Source organism: Trichogramma pretiosum, unplaced genomic scaffold (assembly GCF_000599845.2).
Source record: "Trichogramma pretiosum strain Unisexual culture from Peru unplaced genomic scaffold, Tpre_2.0 scaffold12, whole genome shotgun sequence".
Taxonomy (NCBI): domain Eukaryota; kingdom Metazoa; phylum Arthropoda; class Insecta; order Hymenoptera; family Trichogrammatidae; genus Trichogramma; species Trichogramma pretiosum.
Genome location: NW_019641690.1, coordinates 1,433,286 through 1,454,453, shown reverse-complemented (window position 1 = coordinate 1,454,453; position 21,168 = coordinate 1,433,286). Strand labels below are relative to the sequence as shown.

The window sequence follows — 21,168 nt, the reverse complement described above, 5'->3', positions numbered from 1 at the left end:
ATCTTCCTAGTACTCGCTTGCTTCGTTCTTGCCGTGCATGTTCGTGCGAGTTGTTACGTTAAGCGACGTGAAGCACGAGTCATGCACGAGAATGTGTTATTATGTTCACTGAGCCATCAGTTGTAATTGCTGTAGTAGTTACAACAGCCCGAGTTCTTTACGCACATGCTCGATATGTATTTGTTGAGATTAAAAGTAATATATGTTTGCTCGGGCGCCAATTAATAATATTGTGTTGTAATGAGGATACACTCGAGGACAGCTCTATATGTATTCAGATGTAAATATTTAAACCGTATTCGTAGAATCGATGTCGATCAATTTGAAAAATTATTCAAATGATGACGAATTGCAGCGAGGTTGAATTAATTTACAAAAAAAATGGAATTAATGATCTTTAAGAGCAATTTTATTACCGAAAAAATATTCAAAATATATCGAGTAATATCATAACATTATTATAATGATTCGTTCATCATCGTAGCGTACGAACTATATTTTGATTATTTGATGATTTCATTTGTAGAGCAGAGCATGCTGTCACAGCAAGCTCATCTAAAACTGTTCATCTAAAGTTTCATTTTCTTTTCATCTCTTCTTTCGATCTAGAGTATTGAAAATAAATCTTAATGATAGAGGTTTTGAGATAATCTGTTTGTAAAGGTTTACACGTGGTTTTCCCGTGAAAAAATCAACATTTTTGAAGATCTGACTCTACGGTTGGAAAGCTAAGAAGATTTCCCGTCGCACAGGTTGGTTTATTTATTTTTTGTGGTACATTCAGTTACTTTCATAGCAAGTTAGAAATTGAGCGATCTAATCATGCCACGCGACCATACGTCAATTCAAGCCAGAATGCGAGAGCGGCCAAAATGATGTAGGAGGCCTCGGGATCATTACCAAACTAGTGAGCGATTTAGAGAAGCGGGAGTTCTCATTTCTCTTCACTTCGCTATGTCATTGTAGCTTTAAGTAACAGTCCTTCTCATGCACACTTGTCTTCCTTGCATCGGTTTCATTCGTATAGTTAGCTTGGTCAAACATAAACATCAAACAAATACTTAATCGACCGAGCAAAACGCAAATGAGAAAAAAAGAGAAACGGAGATGACGATGCTGCATGTTGATGTTGGCAATGCAAGGTCCAAGAGTCAAGCTGTAGCCAAGTGACTACTCGTTGCATTAGCTCTCGGTTAGAAAATGTACGTGTTTGATGTAGCGATCGAGAATCGTTGGAAGGCTGCTAAGATCGATGGCTCACCAGTCCTTCTGCGTCGCTTTGAACATTTTCTCTACGTGCAGTAGTGTAGCAAACGAGCGCACTTTCGGAGCTCATCGTCCCATTGTCGCTTAGTTGGGTTAATACCCTCTACCGCAGCAAGTTGTACGAGCGACAACTTTTCGACTCTCATGCAAAGCTCGGCAAAAAAATTTTACAAGTGTAAGATTCTCAAAAAATTAAAAAATTGTTGAGACTCATGAAGCTAAAAAAAATTGTTGCGACTCATTTAGCTCTCTCATTCTTCTCCTTATATAAAAGAGGAAATATAATAAGTAAATGAAATGTTCCCCGGCTAGGGTGATCATTTCTCGACAATACACCAAGTTGCGTCCCGTCAAAAGGCTCATACTTCAAATATTTCGTATTGAATGAAAAATGAATTGTTCAGGTAGGTAATTTTTATTTTGAACATCTGATTAAAAAAAAACAATAAACAGCTAATCAATTACATTAGCTGCTATTTACATTTGTTATTTATTTATGTACAATAAATGTAAATCGATTCGGTTCCATCAAAAAATAATAACGGAGCGAATCAGAGGCTCTGCTTATGCTATCCTTTGTTATTACTGCTAGTATTGTTATTACTGTCGTGTATCTTGGGTGTATGAAAAACAGTTTGAAACTTAAATGAGTACCATGTATATGCATTCACATATTTTAGAACCGCATGGTACACACGGCAACTTACAAAATACGCGTACGGTACACGGCTTCTCGCTATAGCCGTACTTACGCGATGAAACTATTATCTGATGTAACGAATTAATACATATTGATTTTCACGTACGCTTAATGTATATAAGCATAAATACAAGTAAAATCCGCCGCCAAACGACCTGCAGTTTATCAGTGTACATTAGACTGTCCGTTAGACTGTCCGTTATTTCCCGAATTGCTCCAATCCTCGCTCTCACCCCTTGAAAGTTCATCATTTGGCTCACAATGAAAGAAAATCACTGTCCGACCGCGATTAATTAACTCTAGATAGTGCCACACGCGTCAGCTTTTTTCCCATTTAAATAACATGGGAAAATTTAAAAAAAATGTAAATTGAAGTTTTAAACCACTTAAAATCGCTAAACCTTGGGTTTAGCGACGGTTTTCACTTCCTGGTACACCCATAATGAGTAACCAATACTTACGGGAACCCTACGAAAAGAATTTTGGATTTTGCACACACGATATCCTCAAAAAATGAAGAAAAACAGCATGTTGGCGTGGTTTTTCGATATTTTACAGCAAAACTAAGCATGAACGATCATTTTAAATATATTCACGTCAAAGTTGAGATCAAGACCTTCAATTTGAGGGTAATAAAACCCATTTACGTTCATTAGAACCAAAGTTACAGGCGTTTGAAGTTTCATTGAAAAATCAGGTATCGATTCTCGTCCGGCCGCCCAAACGCGCGACTCGCGGCTCGCTGTAATCGCAACTCGTACAAATGACAATGTAATTAAACTAGAAAAATAATTAAAAATATGGTTTTTATGCGTTTTTTCCTCAGCTTTCACGTGGTGTCGTCGGATTTTTCAATAATTTTCATTTTCGTACGGAAAATGGACTTAAACATTTATTTCCTATTTTTCCTAGTGAACGTGTACGTACACGTAAATAGGTTTTATTACCCTCAAATTAAAGGTCTAGATCTCAACTTTTATGTGAATATATCTAAGATGATCGTTCATGCTTATTTTTGCTGTAAAATATCGAAAAACAACGCCAACATGCTGTTTTTCTTAATTTTTTGAGTATATCGTGTGTGCAAAATCCAAAATTCTTTTCGGAGGGTCCCCGTAAGTATTGGTTACTAATGATGGGTGTACCAGGAAGTAAAAACCGTCGCTAATCCCAAGGTTTAGCAATTTAAAGTGGTTTAAAACTTCAATTTACATTTTTTTTAAATTTCCCCATGTTATTTAAATGGGAAAAAAGCTGACGCGTGTGGCACTATCCGGAGTTAATGAATCGCGGTCGGAAAGTGATTTTCTTTCATTGTGAGCCAAATGATGAGCTTTCAAGGGGTGAGAGCGAGGATTGGAGCAGTTCGGGAAATAACAGACAGTCTACTATACACCTGCACGTAATGTGCAGTGGTATAAAAAGACATTGACCACAAGCTACAGACTTGACCCATAGATGGAGTAAATTTCTTCGAAATATAAAAAAATATCACTGCTCAATCTAAACAAAACAAATTAAAAATGGAAAAATTGAAAAAAATAAATTTAAATAAAAAAAGCTAGAATTCTGAAATCAAATAAGTAAAAACTAGAAAAGTAAAAAAAACAAATTTGAAACAAATTAAAAATTGAAAAAATTAAAACACACACACACACAAAGTCAGAAAATACCAGCACAAGTTTCGATGTTTCACATCTGGTGCTTTACTGGTGACTACTTAACTCAATAAGAAGGAAAGATTTTAAGAGTAAGCACTCATTGATTATGCACCAGATGTGAAACATCGAAACTTGTGCTGGTATTTTCTGACTTTGTGTGTGTGTGTGTTTTAATTTTTTCAATTTTTAATTTGTTTCGAATTTGTTTTTTTTACTTTTCTAGTTTTCACTTATTTGATTTCAGAATTCTAGCTTTTTTTATTTAAATTTATTTTTTCTCAATTTTTCAATTTTCAATTTGTTTTGTTTAGATTAAGCAGTGATTTTTAAATTTTATTTGTCACTGAATTTTCATTCCTTTAATTAATAGATAAAGATGTTTCACATCTTGCAGCTGTTCTTAAACAGCTGATTTTTTTCTAATTTTTTCAATTTTTAATTTGTCGTTAATTTGTTTTTTTTTAATTTTCTATTTTATTGGAAATCACATTTTCAAAAAAAAATGACTCGTACTCTAATTATTTCCTTTAACTTTCAATTGTAGCTTCGAAAGTACATTTTTATTAATTAAATTAGTGCATTGAGCAGTTATCGTTCGTTGTATGTTAATATAACATGATAAAAATGTCGACTTCCCCTAAGAAGACACACACTCATAGACACGTATACATGAATGCATTGTTGAATATCAGATTTGAAAACATGCATGATAGTGCGTAGAATCTCGCGACGTATACGCATAGACAGCACATACGTATTCTATGTACTATCGTACGCATAAGTAAGAGAAAGAAAGATATCGAAACGCAGTCAATGCCGTGAGCTAAGCTGACTGCTGCTGCTTATGCTGTTACATTGCCTCGTGCGTATACGTCGTAAACACAGTCATACGCGCGTGCGAGAGACAAAGAGATACGCGCGTCGAGTTGCGGAAGCGGGCAGCAGCAGAAAGCAGTTCGTTAGCTGGCGCGGCAGCCAATCACAGCGCGTAGCGCAAACCGACGCTGTATAGGCAGTTCTACTACCAAAGTTGCGCTCGCTCGGACGGGCGGACAGACGGACGGACGGACGCTCGGTTTTTACGAGATTACCCCTGGTGCCAAACGCGAATATAGATGTTTCACATCGAAAGTGAACGTAAGTCCGCGGTGGCTGTGGGGCTTGAGCTCTTGCTTCTCAACCGAGAAGTCGGTGGTTCAAATCCCGGCGGTGGGCTGGTTCTTTCCCGAGGATATTTTCTGCTGGGTTTGCACCGTTAGGTGTATACCGTGGAAATTGTCCTTGGAAAAAAAGCCGGTACACTTCAATTGCGGTCTCTGGTGTTGGGGGTCACACCATTAACAAAGCGTAGCCCCAGGGGTATGGGAGGCGTAACAATATCGACTATACGTACACGCTAATACACTAAAATGAACACTTAAACATACACGCAAGACCCACCGTTAGGTAGAACGGTGAGGTTATCCAATTAGCCTAGTAGCAGAAAGGGCCGTAATGAACTAAAAAAAAAAAGGGAAAGTGTAGTGCTAGTTGGGCATTTAAAAAATATTCGACATTCTCGAACAAGCTATACACCTGCACATAATGCGCAGTGGTATGAAATGACATGGACCACAAGCTGCACACTTGACTCGAGGATGGATTTAATTCTCCTCAAATATGAAAAAGTCAAAATAGAGGGCAGCTACTCGGAAATTTGATAAATATTCGACATTCTCGAACAAGCGAAAGACCTGCACGTAATGTGCGTTGGTGACATGGACCACAAGCTGCACACTTTACTCATGAATGGAAGTTATTCTCCCGAATGATGAAAAAGTGAAAGTAGAGTGCAGTGTGGCGACGACAGGCTCTCGTGCTTGTGTGTGTGTGCGCGCGTGCGCGCGCCTCACCAGCGTGTAGACGCGTTACGCGACATCTCGGCTCGGGCTCGGCGGTCTTGCGTGCTCCACTTGTGTTTGTGTATGTGTACAGTAGAGTGTGCCCGTGGCCTGCCTAGGCCTTCTCTCGGCATCAGCCCTGGCTTGTCTTCCCCCACCGCGCTAGGATCTGCTCCGCATGTGTGCCGGCGACTTGCTGGTCGCCGCTCCAGAGATTAACTTTGACCGACTAAAAGTCAACGCGGGCGAACAAAAATAAGCGATAGCGAGCCGCGATAAATTAATAAAGTGAACATAATTTAACAATTAACTCTGCTAATACGCATTCAATTAATATTGCACCCTTCTTACTATCCAACATCTAGTGAAGCAATAGCAGCTACTCGGAAATTTGAAAAATATTCGACATTCTCGAACAAGCTGTACAGTAGCACGTCATGTGCATTGGTATGAAATGACATGGACCACAAGCTGCACACTTGACTCAAGGATGGATTTAATTCTCCTCAAATTTGAAAAAGTCAAAATAGAGGGCAGCTACTCGGAAATTTGATCAATAATCGACATTCTCGAACAAGCGAAAGACCTGCACGTAATGTGCGTTGGTGACATGGACCACAAGCTGCACACTTTACTCATGAATGGAAGTTATTCTCCCGAATAATGAAAAAGTGAAAGTAGAGTGCAGTGTCGTGACGACAGGCTCTCGTGCTTGTGTGTGTGTGTGTGCGCGCGCGCGTGCGCGCGCCTCACCAGCGTGTAGACGCGTTACGCGACATCTCGGCTCGGGCTCGGCGGTCTTGCGTGCTCCACTTGTGTTTGTAAATGTGTACAGTAGAGTGTGCCCGTGGCCTGCCTAGGCCTTCTTCCGGCATCAGCCCTGGCTTGTCTTCCCCCACCGCGCTGGGATCTGCTCCGCATGTGTGCCGGCGACTTGCTGGTCGCCGCTCCAGAGATTAACTTTGACCGACTAAAAGTCAACGCGGGCGAACAAAAATAAGCGATAGCGAGCCGCGATAAATTAATAAAGTGAACATAATTTAACAATTAACTCTGATAATACGCATTTAATTAATATTGCTCCCTTCCGACTATCCAACATCTAGTGAAGCAATAGCAGCTACTCGGAAATTTGAAAAATATTCGACTTTCTCGAACAAGCTGTACAGTAGCACGTCATGTGCATTGGTATGAAATGACATGGACCACAAGCTGCACACTTGACTCAAGGATGGATTTAATTCTCCTCAAATATGAAAAAGTCAAAATAGAGGGCAGCTACTCGGAAATTTGATGAATATTCGACATTCTCGAACAAGCGAAAGACCTGCACGTAATGTGCGTTGGTGACATGGACCACAAGCTGCACACTTTACTCATGAATGGAAGTTATTCTCCCGAATAATGAAAAAGTGAAAGTAGAGTGCAGTGTCGTGACGACAGGCTCTCGTGCTTGTGTGTGTGTGTGTGCGCGCGCGCGTGCGCGCGCCTCACCAGCGTGTAGACGCGTTACGCGACATCTCGGCTCGGGCTCGGCGGTCTTGCGTGCTCCACTTGTGTTTGTGTATGTGTACAGTAGAGTGTGCCCGTGGCCTGCCTAGGCCTTCTGCCGGCATCAGCCCTGGCATGTCTTCCCCCACCGCGCTGGGATCTGCTCCGCATGTGTGCCGGCGACTTGCTGGTCGCCGCTCCAGAGATTAACATTGACCGACTCAAAGTCAACGCGGGCGAACAAAAATAAGCGATAGCGAGCCGCGATAAATTAATAAAGTGAACATAATTTAACAATTAACTCTGCTAATACGCATTTAATTAATATTGCACCCTTCCGACTATCCAACATCTAGTGAACCAATAGCAGCTACTCGGAAATTTGAAAAATATTCGACATTCTCGAACAAGCTGTACAGTAGCACGTCATGTGCATTGGTATGAAATGACATGGACCACAAGCTGCACACTTGACTCAAGGATGGATTTAATTCTCCTCAAATATGAAAAAGTCAAAATAGAGGGCAGCTACTCGGAAATTTGATAAATATTCGACATTCTCGAACAAGCGAAAGACCTGCACGTAATGTGCGTTGGTGACATGGACCACAAGCTGCACACTTTACTCATGAATGGAAGTTATTCTCCCGAATAATGAAAAAGTGAAAGTAGAGTGCAGTGTCGTGACGACAGGCTCTCGTGCTTGTGTGTGTGTGTGTGCGCGCGCGCGTGCGCGCGCCTCACCAGCGTGTAGACGCGTTACGCGACATCTCGGCTCGGGCTCGGCGGTCTTGCGTGCTCCACTTGTGTTTGTAAATGTGTACAGTAGAGTGTGCCCGTGGCCTGCCTAGGCCTTCTGCCGGCATCAGCCCTGGCTTGTCTTCCCCCACCGCGCTGGGATCTGCTCCGCATGTGTGCCGGCGACTTGCTGGTCGCCGCTCCAGAGATTAACTTTGACCGACTAAAAGTCAACGCGGGCGAACAAAAATAAGCGATAGCGAGCCGCGATACATTAATAAAGTGAACATAATTTAACAATTAACTTTGCTAATACGCATTTAATTAATATTGCACCCTTCCGACTATCCAACATCTAGTGAAGCAATAGCAGCTACTCGGAAATTTGACAAATATTCGACATTCTCGAACAAGCTGTACAGTAGCACGTCATGTGCATTGGTATGAAATGACATGGACCACAAGCTGCACACTTGACTCAAGGATGGATTTAATTCTCCTCAAATATGAAAAAGTCAAAATAGAGGGCAGCTTCTCGGAAATTTGATAAATATTCGACATTCTCGAACAAGCGAAAGACCTGCACGTAATGTTTATTGGTATGAAATGACATGGACCACAAGCTACACACTAGACCCATAGATGGAGTTAATTTCTTCTAAGTATGAAAAAGTGAAAGTCTAGTTCTGCTTGGGCAATGGAAAAATACTCGACATTTTCGAACAAGCTATACACCAGCGCTGTAGGTAAAAAGATCTGTTTGTGGTATTGAAATTGAGTTGCTATTTAGGTGTAGTAAAATTATTGGACATTTTCGAACGAATTATTAATGATCTCCTGAGTTAGAGAAACCTAAAATGACATTTTAAGCAAGCAATACACTAGCGCCGTAGTCAGTACCGAATCAGCAGCTGGTGGACCTGTAGGCACTTTTTATATGGGGGCCTAGTTAAGTAGAGAGAAAATTTTTCATTTATTTTCAGCAATCCTAAAAATGAACCTGAATAAATTTCTAAATGTGGTAAATGGTCAGGAGATTTATTAATTAATTTAAATCCTTTTTTTTTTTATTTTATGTTATATGCATTCTCATATATCGTCGGTGCTTATAAAATAAAACACAATGAAATGTGCTATGAAACAACACTTGTTTGTTAAACGCCATGAAGAAAACACCCCCCATTGAAACGCCTTGAAGATCAACACTCTTTATCAATACGCCGTAAAGAAAACACTCTTTATCGATATGCCATGAAGAAAAACACGTCTTTTTTGAACGTCTCAAAGAAAAAATGTTGAATTGAAATACTGTGAAAATAACGCCACTCAATGGGTTTTGTTAGGACTATATTACAGAAAAAAATACGTGGCTTTTATCTGTCTCGCGGAGATCTTGCCCTTTTCTGACCATTGAAACGCCTAGAAAAAAAGTCTCTCACTCAGTTAGTAAACCAAGTAAGGTATACGCTCCTATTTTCGATCAGATAGACCCTAATTTCGATNTAGCAGCTACTCGGAAATTTGAAAAATATTCGACATTCTCGAACAAGCTGTACAGTGGCACGTCATGTGCATTGGTATGATATGACATGGACCACAAGCTGCACACTTGACTCAAGGATGGATTTAATTCTCCTCAAATATGAAAAAGTCAAAATAGAGGGCAGCTACTCGGAAATTTGATAAATATTCGACATTCTCGAACAAGCGAAAGACCTGCACGTAATGTGCGTTGGTGACATGGACCACAAGCTGCACACTTTACTCATGAATGGAACTTATTCTCCCGAATAATGAAAAAGTGAAAGTAGAGTGCAGTGTCGTGACGACAGGCTCTCGTGCTTGTGTGTGTGTGTGTGCGCGCGCGCGTGCGCGCGCCTCACCAGTGTGTAGACGCGTTACGCGACATCTCGGCTCGGGCTCGGCGGTCTTGCGTGCTCCACTTGTGTTTGTAAATGTGTACAGTAGAGTGTGCCCGTGGCCTGCCTAGGCCTTCTCCCGGCATCAGCCCTGGCATGTCTTCCCCCACCGCGCTGGGATCTGCTCCGCATGTGTGCCGGCGACTTGCTGGTCGCCGCTTCAGAGATTAACTTTGACCGACTAAAAGTCAACGCGGGCGAACAAAAATAAGCGATAGCGAGCCGCGATAAATTAATAAAGTGAACATAATTTAACAACTAACTCTGCTAATACGCATTCAATTAATAATGCACCCTTCCGACTATCCAACATCTAGTGAAGCAATAGCAGCTACTCGGAAATTTGAAAATTATTCGACATTCTCGAACAAGCTGTACAGTAGCACGTCATGTGCATTGGTATGAAATGACATGGACCACAAGCTGCACACTTGACTCAAGGATGGATTTAATTCTCCTCAAATATGAAAAAGTCAAAATAGAGGGCAGCTACTCGGAAATTTGATAAATATTCGACATTCTCGAACAAGCGAAAGACCTGCACGTAATGTGCGTTGGTGACATGGACCACAAGCTGCACACTTTACTCATGAATGGAAGTTATTCTCCCGAATAATGAAAAAGTGAGAGTAGAGTGCAGTGTCGTGACGACAGGCTCTCGTGCTTGTGTGTGTGTGTGCGCGCGCGCGTGCGCGCGCCTCACCAGCGTGTAGACGCGTTACGCGACATCTCGGCTCGGGCTCGGCGGTCTTGCGTGCTCCACTTGTGTTTGTGTATGTGTACAGTAGAGTGTGCCTGTGGCCTGCCTAGGCCTTCTGCCGGCATCAGCCCTGGCTTGTCTTCCCCCACCGCGCTGGGATCTGCTCCGCATGTGTGCCGGCGACTTGCTGGTCGCCGCTCCAGAGATTAACTTTGACCGACTAAAAGTCAACGCGGGCGAGCAAAAATAAGCGATAGCGAGCCGCGATACGTTAATAAAGTGAACATANACGAACCCAGACACTGGCTTGAACCACAGATCCATGCGACGACACGGATAGAAAATCGGAGTGTTTTTTTCGAAAAATATCAAAAATTTAAGCTGTGAGTGCGAGCTGCGCGTTTTCTTCCGACGCAACGAAGCTGGAGACTTGACACTTTTAGCACAAATTTAAAAAAAATACGATTGCCAAAATTTCAAAGTCCTACAAGTGTTCGAGCTCAATAACGGTGTCGGAAGAAAACGCGCAGCTCGCACTCACAGCTTAAATTTTTGATATTTTTCGAAAAAAACACTCCGTTTTTCTATCCGTGTCGTCGCATGGATCTGTGGTTCAAGCCAGTGTCTGGGTTCGTCATGCCAACTCATACTCCTACTTAGAAAATCGATTTTTCGTACTCGATGAACAAATCAGGAAAAAAGGCCGAAAAAAATACAAGTTTTTTGGCGAGACACACCGTTCTCGAGTTTAAGATTTTGGGAATCGTATTTTTTTCAAATTTATGCCAAAGTGTCGAGTCTTCAGCTTCGTTGCGTCGGAAAGAGGGTAGCTCGCTCTCGAAGCTGTAATTTTCAATATTTTTTGAAAAAAATATTTCATTTTTCACTAGTAACTAATTATGTTAGCTTATCGATGAATGTCCGGATTCGAGGTTGTTCACAAGGTGAGCTTCATCGGTAGTTTTTGTCATGTCGCTCATACTTCATCAAACCTTTAGTTTTTTTATTTGCCGAGATAGAATTCAAGTTCATGCATTCGACATGTCGCCATTCTAACCCCGCTCGATGTGTCAGAAGCAAGGCACACACGCTCGCTTTGTTTGTTTACATTTTGGAGCGCATCGATACTTTTGTTGTCATTCGTCAAAACAACTGCCGAGCGAGAATCCTCGCAGGACTTTTCATTCATAAATTTTAGCGTTTTACTACGTCGATTATCTCGGTTATTATTGAAAATAGAAAAAAACTTCAAAGAAACTTTCGACTCGAAATTTTCCCAGCTACATGACTGTGAAGCGGTGGAAGGTACTTTCCGATCACCCTGTATATAAAAAATTGATTTAAATCTGATCGAAATTAGGGTCTATCTGATCGAAAATAGGAGCGTATACCTTACATTTTCTTTATTCATAATCAAATCAATCAATCACATTTTTTTTACAAAGTATTAATTGATTATTCGAACAAAAATTGCCAAATCTTCGTCAAGAAACGTCAAATATTTTTAGAAAAAATAGAAGAAAAAAAATTATCACTGAAAAAACCATACTGGATTATTGTTCAGATTCAAGTTCGAATTTACAATGCATCCAAGTATGCTAATAGTTTTATATGTATATTAGAGGAATTTCACGTCAACTCTTCCAGTGCCGTACCACACGGTATTTAATAGTCGAATCCTCAGCTTCTGAGAGAGATATTTTTCTTCACGGCGTTACGATGAGACGTGTTTTTCTTCGCGTCGTATCGATAAAGAGTGTTTTTCTTTATGGCGTTTCATAGTCATATGTTTTTCTTTGTGGTGTTTTCTGATACAAATGTTTTTCATAAGCACTCGCGATATATGTTATATTGTTTTTTTGGTTGATAACTATAGTTTTCCGTATAAAATTAAATTATAAATTACACTCTAATAAGAACCTTTCTTGCTTTTCTTTCCGCAAAATCATTCATAATATTGTTATAATCGTCAGGATAGGAGAGCTTGAAAATAACGTACACAGTGGGTTGAATTAAATAAAAATAAAGAGTTAACAGTTTATTCAATCTTGGTGTGTCGAGAAGCCAGCGTGCGCTCAGGCTTGCTGCTCCAATCTGTCTGGTCTCGTATGCTGGCCGCGCTCATGCCTCGCGCTACTGCGGCCTGCATGCGACAACAGCGCCGTTGCGAGCCCGACGCTAAGCTACGCGTATCGCTTGCACATCGTATGCTTTATGAAGTATAATGGGCATAACAATATTATCGAAAGATTAGTACTTTACGATACAAGTGCCATAAGTAACACTTTTTGGCACGGCGCAATTTAGGGCCCGAGCGCAGCGAGGGTTCTAACAGCTAGGCTGAAAAGTTTCCCCATAGTGGCACGAGTATCGTACAACATTTTATAGCACTGTGCTAAGTTCACATTTATGCCCCCTTTTCCAAGTCTATGAGTCGCACTTTCTGGTAGCGCGAAGTAAGGTGAGCGCGTATATTACGAGTGCGATGCGAACACAGCGGTGCCAGAATGTGCGACTTATGCCACAGAAAAGCGGGCTATGAATTTGAACTTATGCCACACAGTGCTATGAAAGTTATTGAGCCGACTCGCTCTGCCTTCAACTTCTCATTCTTGAATGTAAACATATCTACACGAGATAGAATAGTAGATTACGCAACGGGGGCGGGAGGTTGTCGATCCGCACGAGTGTCAAGTTTGCAGCCCGAGTGTAGCGAGGGTTGCATTGACACGAGTGCAAAATTGAAAACCCCCCCCAGTTTCGTACACTAATTTTCATTACAATAGAAAGTCGATTTTAAGATCGCCATCGCGAAAGTAGTACTTTCTGCACGAAGTGTTGAAAATGTCATTTTTAATTCATATTTGTGTTCGCACCAAACACGATGACTGTAAAAATGAATGATTTATTTTTTTCAATAATTTTTTTTATTTTTCCATTTTTTTTTCTGTAGTTAACCAATATTTTTTTCACAGTTGTGGAGGCCACTGTTTTGTGGGGACCCCTAAGCCGTGCCTAGTTGGCCTATAGTCTATAATCCGGTACTGTGTTGGGTACAGACCACCTTACGGATTAATATTGTACAAATTTTTGCTTAGAACAATCCTTCTAACTTCATCTATTTTTAAAAAAAAAGTTGGGTCTAGGTATGTAAAATGAAATATACCGCAGTTGATTCACTTCCAGACTGTTAATAGGCCCCTTTGAATGAATTATTTAGACTTATTCCTAGCGGCTAATGTGTACTTGACTCATTTTTAATATGAATGGTTCTGTTTCTATACTAGTGTATTAGGTATAATAGGCATAAGTATAATAGGCATACTCGGTTGAATAAACCTACATATGTATACGAGCGCACGCGACAGACTCACCGCCAACTCTGTATACACAGCCACCAACAATCACCTGTAGATCATCCTCTCTCTATTTCTACACAATGCAACAGTGCATACCCGTACATATGTTATACAATGTCATATATATACAGGCATTGCCCTCTAACTTCACGATGCGGCGCTGTGCTGTTTATAAAGAGCACAGCTATATATACATTTCGGAGCTGCCGCCTTGCTGCGTGCTTATCGTGCTTAGCGGCACGCAATAACACCTTCGCGAAGGAAAAAAAATAAGAGATTATTTCGTATATGTAGGCTCGCGTACCTATAAAATCACGTCGCGACGCTCGCCTATACATACATTATATTTTTTATAACACAAGCTCAATGGCGGGGGCTGCAGAAGATCATCCACGTTGACTATTTTTCGCCGTCTCTCTCTTTCTCGAGCGCGTGCGTTACCTGATGTACAAGCTGTACAAGGTGGATTGGACACGCCGCGATATCTTGCTGCATGGCATATTGACATTGCGGTTATAATAGTGGCAGACTAGAGCCGGGCCGCGCGTACGATCACCTGTGCAGTGTCAAGGCGATTCGACGACGGTGAATCTCGTCTCTCGATGAAACGATGATCTGCTAGCGGGAACACTTTTAGCAGAAGGGAAGATCATTTGTATCTGCGTAAGTATACAGTCGGTGATGTTCGCTGCATACACGGTTTTAAGTTTTAATTCGACCACTTGGTGATACAACCTGTTCTGTCATTGATTATGTCTCGCAGATGTTAGAGCTCTAGCATTTCGGATCAAGATGAGGATTGTTCAGCTCAGAAGGAACCGTATGGTTCAACTGCTGATGGGCTTGGCAGCTTTGTCTTTAATTATTTACTTTTTGTATACCATACCCAAAGGTAAAGTCAACATGAAGCACCTGAATAAGTACTTCGCAGATAGTTTCAAAATGCAAAAGGTTCGTAAATATTTGCAGTTTTGGGAAACATCCAATTATAGCATGATGTTTAAAATAATAAAATGAATTCATTAGGTTGAACCTCCAGAATTTGTTAGTGGTATGGGAAATTTTGAACCTAAAGTTGAAGAAAAAACTGGACCAGGTGAAGGAGGCAAACCTCATGTACTTAGAGACGATCAACAAAATGATGTCCAAGAGTCTGAGCAAGCTTACGGTATGAACATGGTCTGTTCTGATGAAATATCACTGGACCGTACAATACCTGATACGCGCCCTGATGAGTTAGTATTTTTCAACACAATACTATTATTTTTGTATTTATAATTATTATATAAATAATGATTTTACTTCAGATGCAAACATTGGAAGTACACTGAAAACTTACCCAAGACAAGTGTCATTATAGTGTTTCATAATGAGGGTTGGTCAGTTCTTATGAGAACAGTTCATAGTGTTATAAACAGAACACCCCCACAATACCTCGAAGAAGTTCTGCTTGTAGATGATTTCTCTGATAAAGGTATTTAGTAATTATTCATTTGTTAAAAACAATATATCACTATTCAAAGTTTTAAATTGTAACTTATAAATTTCTTATAGAAAATTTAAAAGGAGAACTAGAAAATTACATAGAAAGATGGGACGGTAAAGTTAGACTAATAAGAAATACTGAAAGAGAAGGTTTAATTAGAACCAGATCTCGTGGTGCTAGAGAGGCTACAGGTGAAGTAATTGTATTTTTAGATGCACATTGCGAAGTGAATGTAAACTGGCTTCCTCCATTACTTTCTCCAATAGCTGAAAATAGGTAAAGTAGAAGGACCATATGAAAATTATTAATTATCTAAAGAATAAAGTACTAATAACGATACTCTTTCGCAGTAATGTTATGACAGTTCCTGTAATTGATGGTATAGACCATAAAACTTTTGAATATAGACAAGTCTACCAGGAGGGTAGATTGCATCGAGGTATTTTTGAATGGGGTATGTTATACAAAGAAAATGAATTGCCTGCCCGAGAATTGAAGTACAGAAAACACAAGAGCATGCCATACAGGTTTGAAAATTTTTTGTTTGACTCGTAGAAAAGTGTATTATTGACTAAGTAGTAACTTTATGCATTATATGTCAAATTATATAGATCTCCTACTCATGCTGGTGGTCTGTTCGCAATCAATCGTGAATACTTTTTGTCACTTGGAGGATATGATGAGGGTCTCTTAGTTTGGGGAGGTGAAAATTTTGAACTCTCGTTTAAAATCTGGCAATGTGGAGGACAGATATTGTGGGTACCTTGTTCTCATGTTGGACATGTGTACAGAGGCTTCATGCCTTACAACTTTGGAAAACTTTCTCAAAAAAAAAAAGGACCTCTCATTACTATTGTAAGAACTACTAAAAAATTCTTTTTCATTTTAACTATAATCATACTTATAATTTGATATAATATTATATAATCTAAAATTATAACTATAATCATAATTAAATATATTCATGATTGGTCAATTTTTTTCTCAGAATTATAAACGCGTCATTGAAACTTGGTTTGATGATAAGTACAAAGAATTTTTCTATACACGAGAACCACTTGCAAGACTATTGGATCATGGGGACATTAGTGAACAACTTGACTTCAAAAGGAGGAAACGTTGCAAGAGTTTTGCATGGTTTATGGAAAATGTAGCTTATGATGTTTTAGATAAATTCCCAGAGTTACCTCCAAATATTCATTGGGGAGAGGTATGAATAGACTGATTTGATTTAATTTTCATTCAACCAGAAATTATAAAAATATAATCTTTTAGTTACGAAATGTAGCTACATCCCAATGTCTTGACACAATGGGTCACGCACCCCCTAATCTTATGGCCACATCTCATTGTCATGGATATGGCAACAATCAGGTAGTTATAGCAATAATAAATTTGATTTTTGATTTAAATTGATATTAATAATGTAAAAATAATTGCAGCTAATTAGGCTCAATGCTAAAGGACAACTTGGCGTTGGTGAGAGATGTATAGAAGTTGATAGACAAGGCATTAAACTGACATTCTGCAGAGTAGGAACAGTAGACGGACCATGGCAATATGATGAAGTACGTATTATTTTTACAAACATAAAATTCAATACCTTGATTTGGAAAAGACTTTAACCGGAGAATTATTTTTTTTTCGTAGAAATCAAAGACTTTACTTCATAGAGTACTAAAGAAGTGTATGGCCCTGCATCCACAAACGCATATATTATCGCTAATGCCATGCGATTTCATAAATGCTTATCAACAGTGGCAGTTTGTTCAAATTAGCCCACGCTGGTAATCTATCAGATTCCATTGACTTGAAGGATATACTAATGAAAAATGACGTTAAATGTTTATAATGTAACTAAAGATACTTAATAACATCCACACACGACCACTTAAGACAATTTCGTGTGAATAATTTGATTTGCAAAAAGCTAATGCTTACATGAAGTACTCCGGACTAAGTATATTAAAATTATATTGTTAATTTTTATACAGTTTTTTACATGATCTGATATAAGAATTCCACCGATATTCATTCCGTAATACAAGATAACAGTTATTTAAACTGTTTGTCATATAGAGTATGTAAATCACGTACATAAATAAGGGATATGAGCATGCGGTGGTAGTAAAATGTTTAAACTTAACAGATGCAAAAAATATTTATACATAGATCTCTATTTATTATGTTTTTATTGAACTTGAGATGAATACTGCGTCATTTAAATCACTTGTTACTAATAGTTGTCTTTGAATTTAATTAGTTATTTTAATGTGATTTATTAAGCTCCGTGGAGCGCAAACCAGAATAGAATTCAAATTTTAAATTTGATTCAAGACTGGCATACTTAATTTTTCTTAATATTTATAAAAACAGAGCTTATTAATTCATACGTGAAACGTACGAAAAAATAATTCAGATTATAGCAGTAAGTGAACATATTATTTTGTGCATTTGTAAAGATGATCGCGCTGCTTGTGCAATAAATAATATTATGTGCGAAAAGCACGTCAATCAATTAAAAAAAAAACGTGAGTTTTGAAAGCATAATGTTTTTATAATTATGATTGGACATATTTTTTTTACGAATAAAATGAGTACACAATTTTGTGATATAAAAACTTGTACTTCTTTATTTAACCGAAGTCTCTCCTTCAAAAAGGTGAGTAAAATACAACATTTCATACAACGTCCTAAGCTCTCAGAACTTTTTTTTATATACTGTATATAAACTTTCTTTCTTTGAAAAATGCATGTAAGTAAGCGTTGAAGATGTGTGGGCATAGATTATGGGTGTTAAATGCATCTTAAATGAGAAAAAGTGTGCTTGTTCAATAAAAAACAAGTGCTTCGATCTAGCTTCTTAGTTGAATGTATTGATAATGTCATCGATTTTGAGGATACTCCTCACTGTCTCGGTAGCCAGAGTAATGGCGGAACTCGAAACGAGCAAAGGTTGAACGACGTCTTCCTCGTACATACGCGTTATCGTACCCTTGCGAACGTTGATGCCCGTGCCGGTTTCGCCATTGGCGTGACGTTTGCGCAGCTCGGTGACCGTTGAGATTGGGTTCAAACCAGCATTTTCAGCAAGTGTCATTGGGATAACCTAGAAGCGAATAAAAATTATGTTAACTACTGAAGTATCTTAAAAAATGCCAAAGCTAAGATATTATAGTTAGATGTATTTAATTGATATTGGATGGGTTCCAAATTATAACACGTGCGAATAAACTTGATATTTTAGTTCTAACTAAACCCAGGGTAAAATAACTTAAATTTTACATGCAACGATACCAAAAGATTTAAGTGAAGAACAAAATTAACGAACCTCAAGTGCATTAGCATAAGCCTTCATGCAGTAAGCATCAACACCAGTGAGTGTTCTTGAGTGATTTCCCAATTGCATAGAAATTTGAATTTCTGGAGCACCACCGCCAGCCAGAATAGCGTTTTGTTTAACCAAACAACGGATGACACAGAGAGCATCGTGCAAAGATCTTTCAGCTTCTTCCAAAACGAGTTTGTTGCTACCACGAACCACAATGGTAACGGTTTTTCCTGGGTTTTGAGCACCAGTAATCTAAAGAAAATAAGGTTTTTGTTGCATTGATTGTGAATAAACATTGTTTTAATTTGATTACTTACTTTAACAAATTTGGAGTTACCAGTCTGAATTTCCTCGCAAAGCTCAGCATTGACAAGATTTTCAGGAGTAAAGTGGTCGAGGGAAGCAATAGGTCTGATACCAAGAGATTTGCAAATGAAAGGAATGTCTTCTCTTTCAATGTCTTTGATGACCATACATTTGATTTTATCTAAGAAATGAATGGCCAAATCACTGACAGCATCTCGAAGAATAGATTTTTGAACAAGGAGAACATTGCATCCAGCTTTCTTAATTTGTTTAACAATGTTGAGAATGTAGGCTCTTTCTTCTTTCAGTACACGGTCCATAGCTGTATAATCAGAAACAATTACATTGTGGTCCATCTACAAATAAAATTTCATGTGAATTATTATTAAACTGTAGTCTTTATATAAAAATGTAAATAGTTATGGCTCTTACATCTGTTTTTGGTGGAGAGATGCAGAACTGAATCAAACCAATCTTTGCCTTCTCAATACGTTTTGGCCCATTAATGTTGCACGACTTATGAGTGAATACTAATCCATCAATAAGTTCAGTGTCTTCAACAGTACCTCCAAGTTTTTTGATTACTTTGATGTCCTAAACATTTTGTTATGTTATCAATTAATTTTTTTTTTTTTTTGTGTTTATGTTTTAAAAATAATTTTAGTACCTGTAAATCGACAGCTTGTTCCTTGCCAGGTTCTGTTACTTTCAGTACAGCATCCACGGCAATTGGAGCTAAAAGACTTGAATGTTGAGATACAACCTTGGAGTTCAAAGACGTGGCAGCGGTCATGACTAGTACATTTCTATTTGTCATATCAACAAACTTGGCCATTGAAATAAGGATCTCTACAGCTTTGGCAGATGATTTTTGGAAAGATTCACTGATCAAAGTTGGATGGATATCTTTCTGAAGCAGACGCTCAGCAGCTTCTAATAAGGCGCCAGCAATAACGACAACACTGGTAGTTCCGTCACCAGCTTCAATATCTTGTGCCCTTGATAATTCTACCAACTAATGAATACAAAAAAATTTATGATTTAATTGTGACAACTTTAATATGCATTTGAAAAACATCACTCGTACCATTTTTGCTGCTGGATGAATAACATTCATCTCTTTCAAAATTGTGGCTCCATCATTTGTAATTGTGACTTCCCCATTACCAGCTTGGATCTAAAAATAATAGTTGCCATAAATTTTTTCTACAAGTTTTTCAAAGTAATATATAATGAATTGAAAAACCAAATTACCATTTTGTCCATTCCCCTGGGTCCCAAGCTAGTTCTGATAGCATAAGAAACAGCTGAAAGAACAAATCAAAATTAGTTATTGCAATTTTAAAATTGGTTCAGCAAACAACAAACTAAAAGTCAATAATATTTTTATGCATTTAAAAGCAAAAGCAATTTTAGACAAATAAAATAGTTCGTTATTGGCAAATTGATCGAATCATTTGCTATTTTCTCAATATATATTCCAGAAAAAATATAACCATGTAGGCTATCATTTACAATTCCAAATTTAGAATGCATGAAATTATGCGATTTGGAAAATATTATCCGAGTTGGGTGACGTGCCAACATTTTGAGATTCAAAACTAATCAAACCAATCGCAAGAACTTCCCGAAAAAATTGCATAAATCTATAAATGTGCTGGAGAAATTGGCACGATGACCATATAAGGCTCGGCATTGTCAATCATCGTGATCCCTAATATTCATAGTTTTTGACATTATTTACGCTTAGCAGGCCGGCATTGCATAGTCGCGATAGCTTATCGAAATGGAAATCGTGCACAATTGTTAATGTTAGCAGCTTTATATTCATCATAAATGAAAGGTGAAAAAATGAACCTTTGGCCGCAGCGATGTTGCTCATGCGAATATCGTTGGGCTTGGTCTTGTCCTTGTAAGCTTGACGTGTCCCGCGTCTGCTGTCGTTGCCCATTGTCATCGTCATGTTGAACGATTTTACCTTTAGTTAAACAAATTGTACGCAAAAGTTTTTCTATTTATTTTCGTAATTGTCGTTAACGAACAACGTCTCGAGATCGCACACACGCACACGAAGGCAGAGTAGTGCTGAACGAGCGGTAGGTTAGGTTTAGCGGATCGTGGATGGAGTCTCTATTATGTGCGCGTCACGAACTCTGCACGAGCGCGGCCACGAGCCGATGCGGCGACGTTGCGCGGTGCGAACTTTTTATTTTTAGTTTTTACGGAAAAAAATTGAGCCGCCGTCGGTGATCGCGATCCCGCACTATGGTAAGGAAGCCAGTCATCATGGGATTTCTCCGATTGTTATCATTTTTTAAATTAGCGTTGAAT

The 21,168-nt window shown here is 38.9% G+C and overlaps 2 protein-coding genes across 2 annotated transcripts; one reads left to right on the top strand and one right to left on the bottom strand.

Moving 5' to 3' along the window:
• The first annotated feature begins 13,931 nt into the window (after positions 1-13,931).
• Positions 13,932-17,189, top strand: LOC106652204 (N-acetylgalactosaminyltransferase 7). The gene is made up of 11 exons (XM_014371013.2): positions 13,932-14,377; positions 14,478-14,665; positions 14,741-14,949; positions 15,022-15,188; positions 15,269-15,476; positions 15,551-15,727; positions 15,812-16,055; positions 16,189-16,410; positions 16,476-16,574; positions 16,643-16,768; positions 16,851-17,189. Exons 2-11 carry the CDS (start codon positions 14,507-14,509, stop codon positions 16,989-16,991), a joined length of 1,752 nt encoding a protein of 583 aa, XP_014226499.1. The 5' UTR covers positions 13,932-14,377; positions 14,478-14,506; the 3' UTR covers positions 16,992-17,189.
• A 616-nt stretch (positions 17,190-17,805) lies between these two features.
• Positions 17,806-20,997, bottom strand: LOC106652228 (T-complex protein 1 subunit delta). The gene is made up of 8 exons (XM_014371057.2): positions 20,695-20,997; positions 20,092-20,144; positions 19,925-20,014; positions 19,505-19,852; positions 19,270-19,431; positions 18,849-19,193; positions 18,532-18,783; positions 17,806-18,309 (listed from the first exon to the last, which is right to left on the bottom strand). Exons 1-8 carry the CDS (start codon positions 20,798-20,800, stop codon positions 18,064-18,066), a joined length of 1,602 nt encoding a protein of 533 aa, XP_014226543.1. The 5' UTR covers positions 20,801-20,997; the 3' UTR covers positions 17,806-18,063.
• Positions 20,998-21,168: the final 171 nt, after the last annotated feature.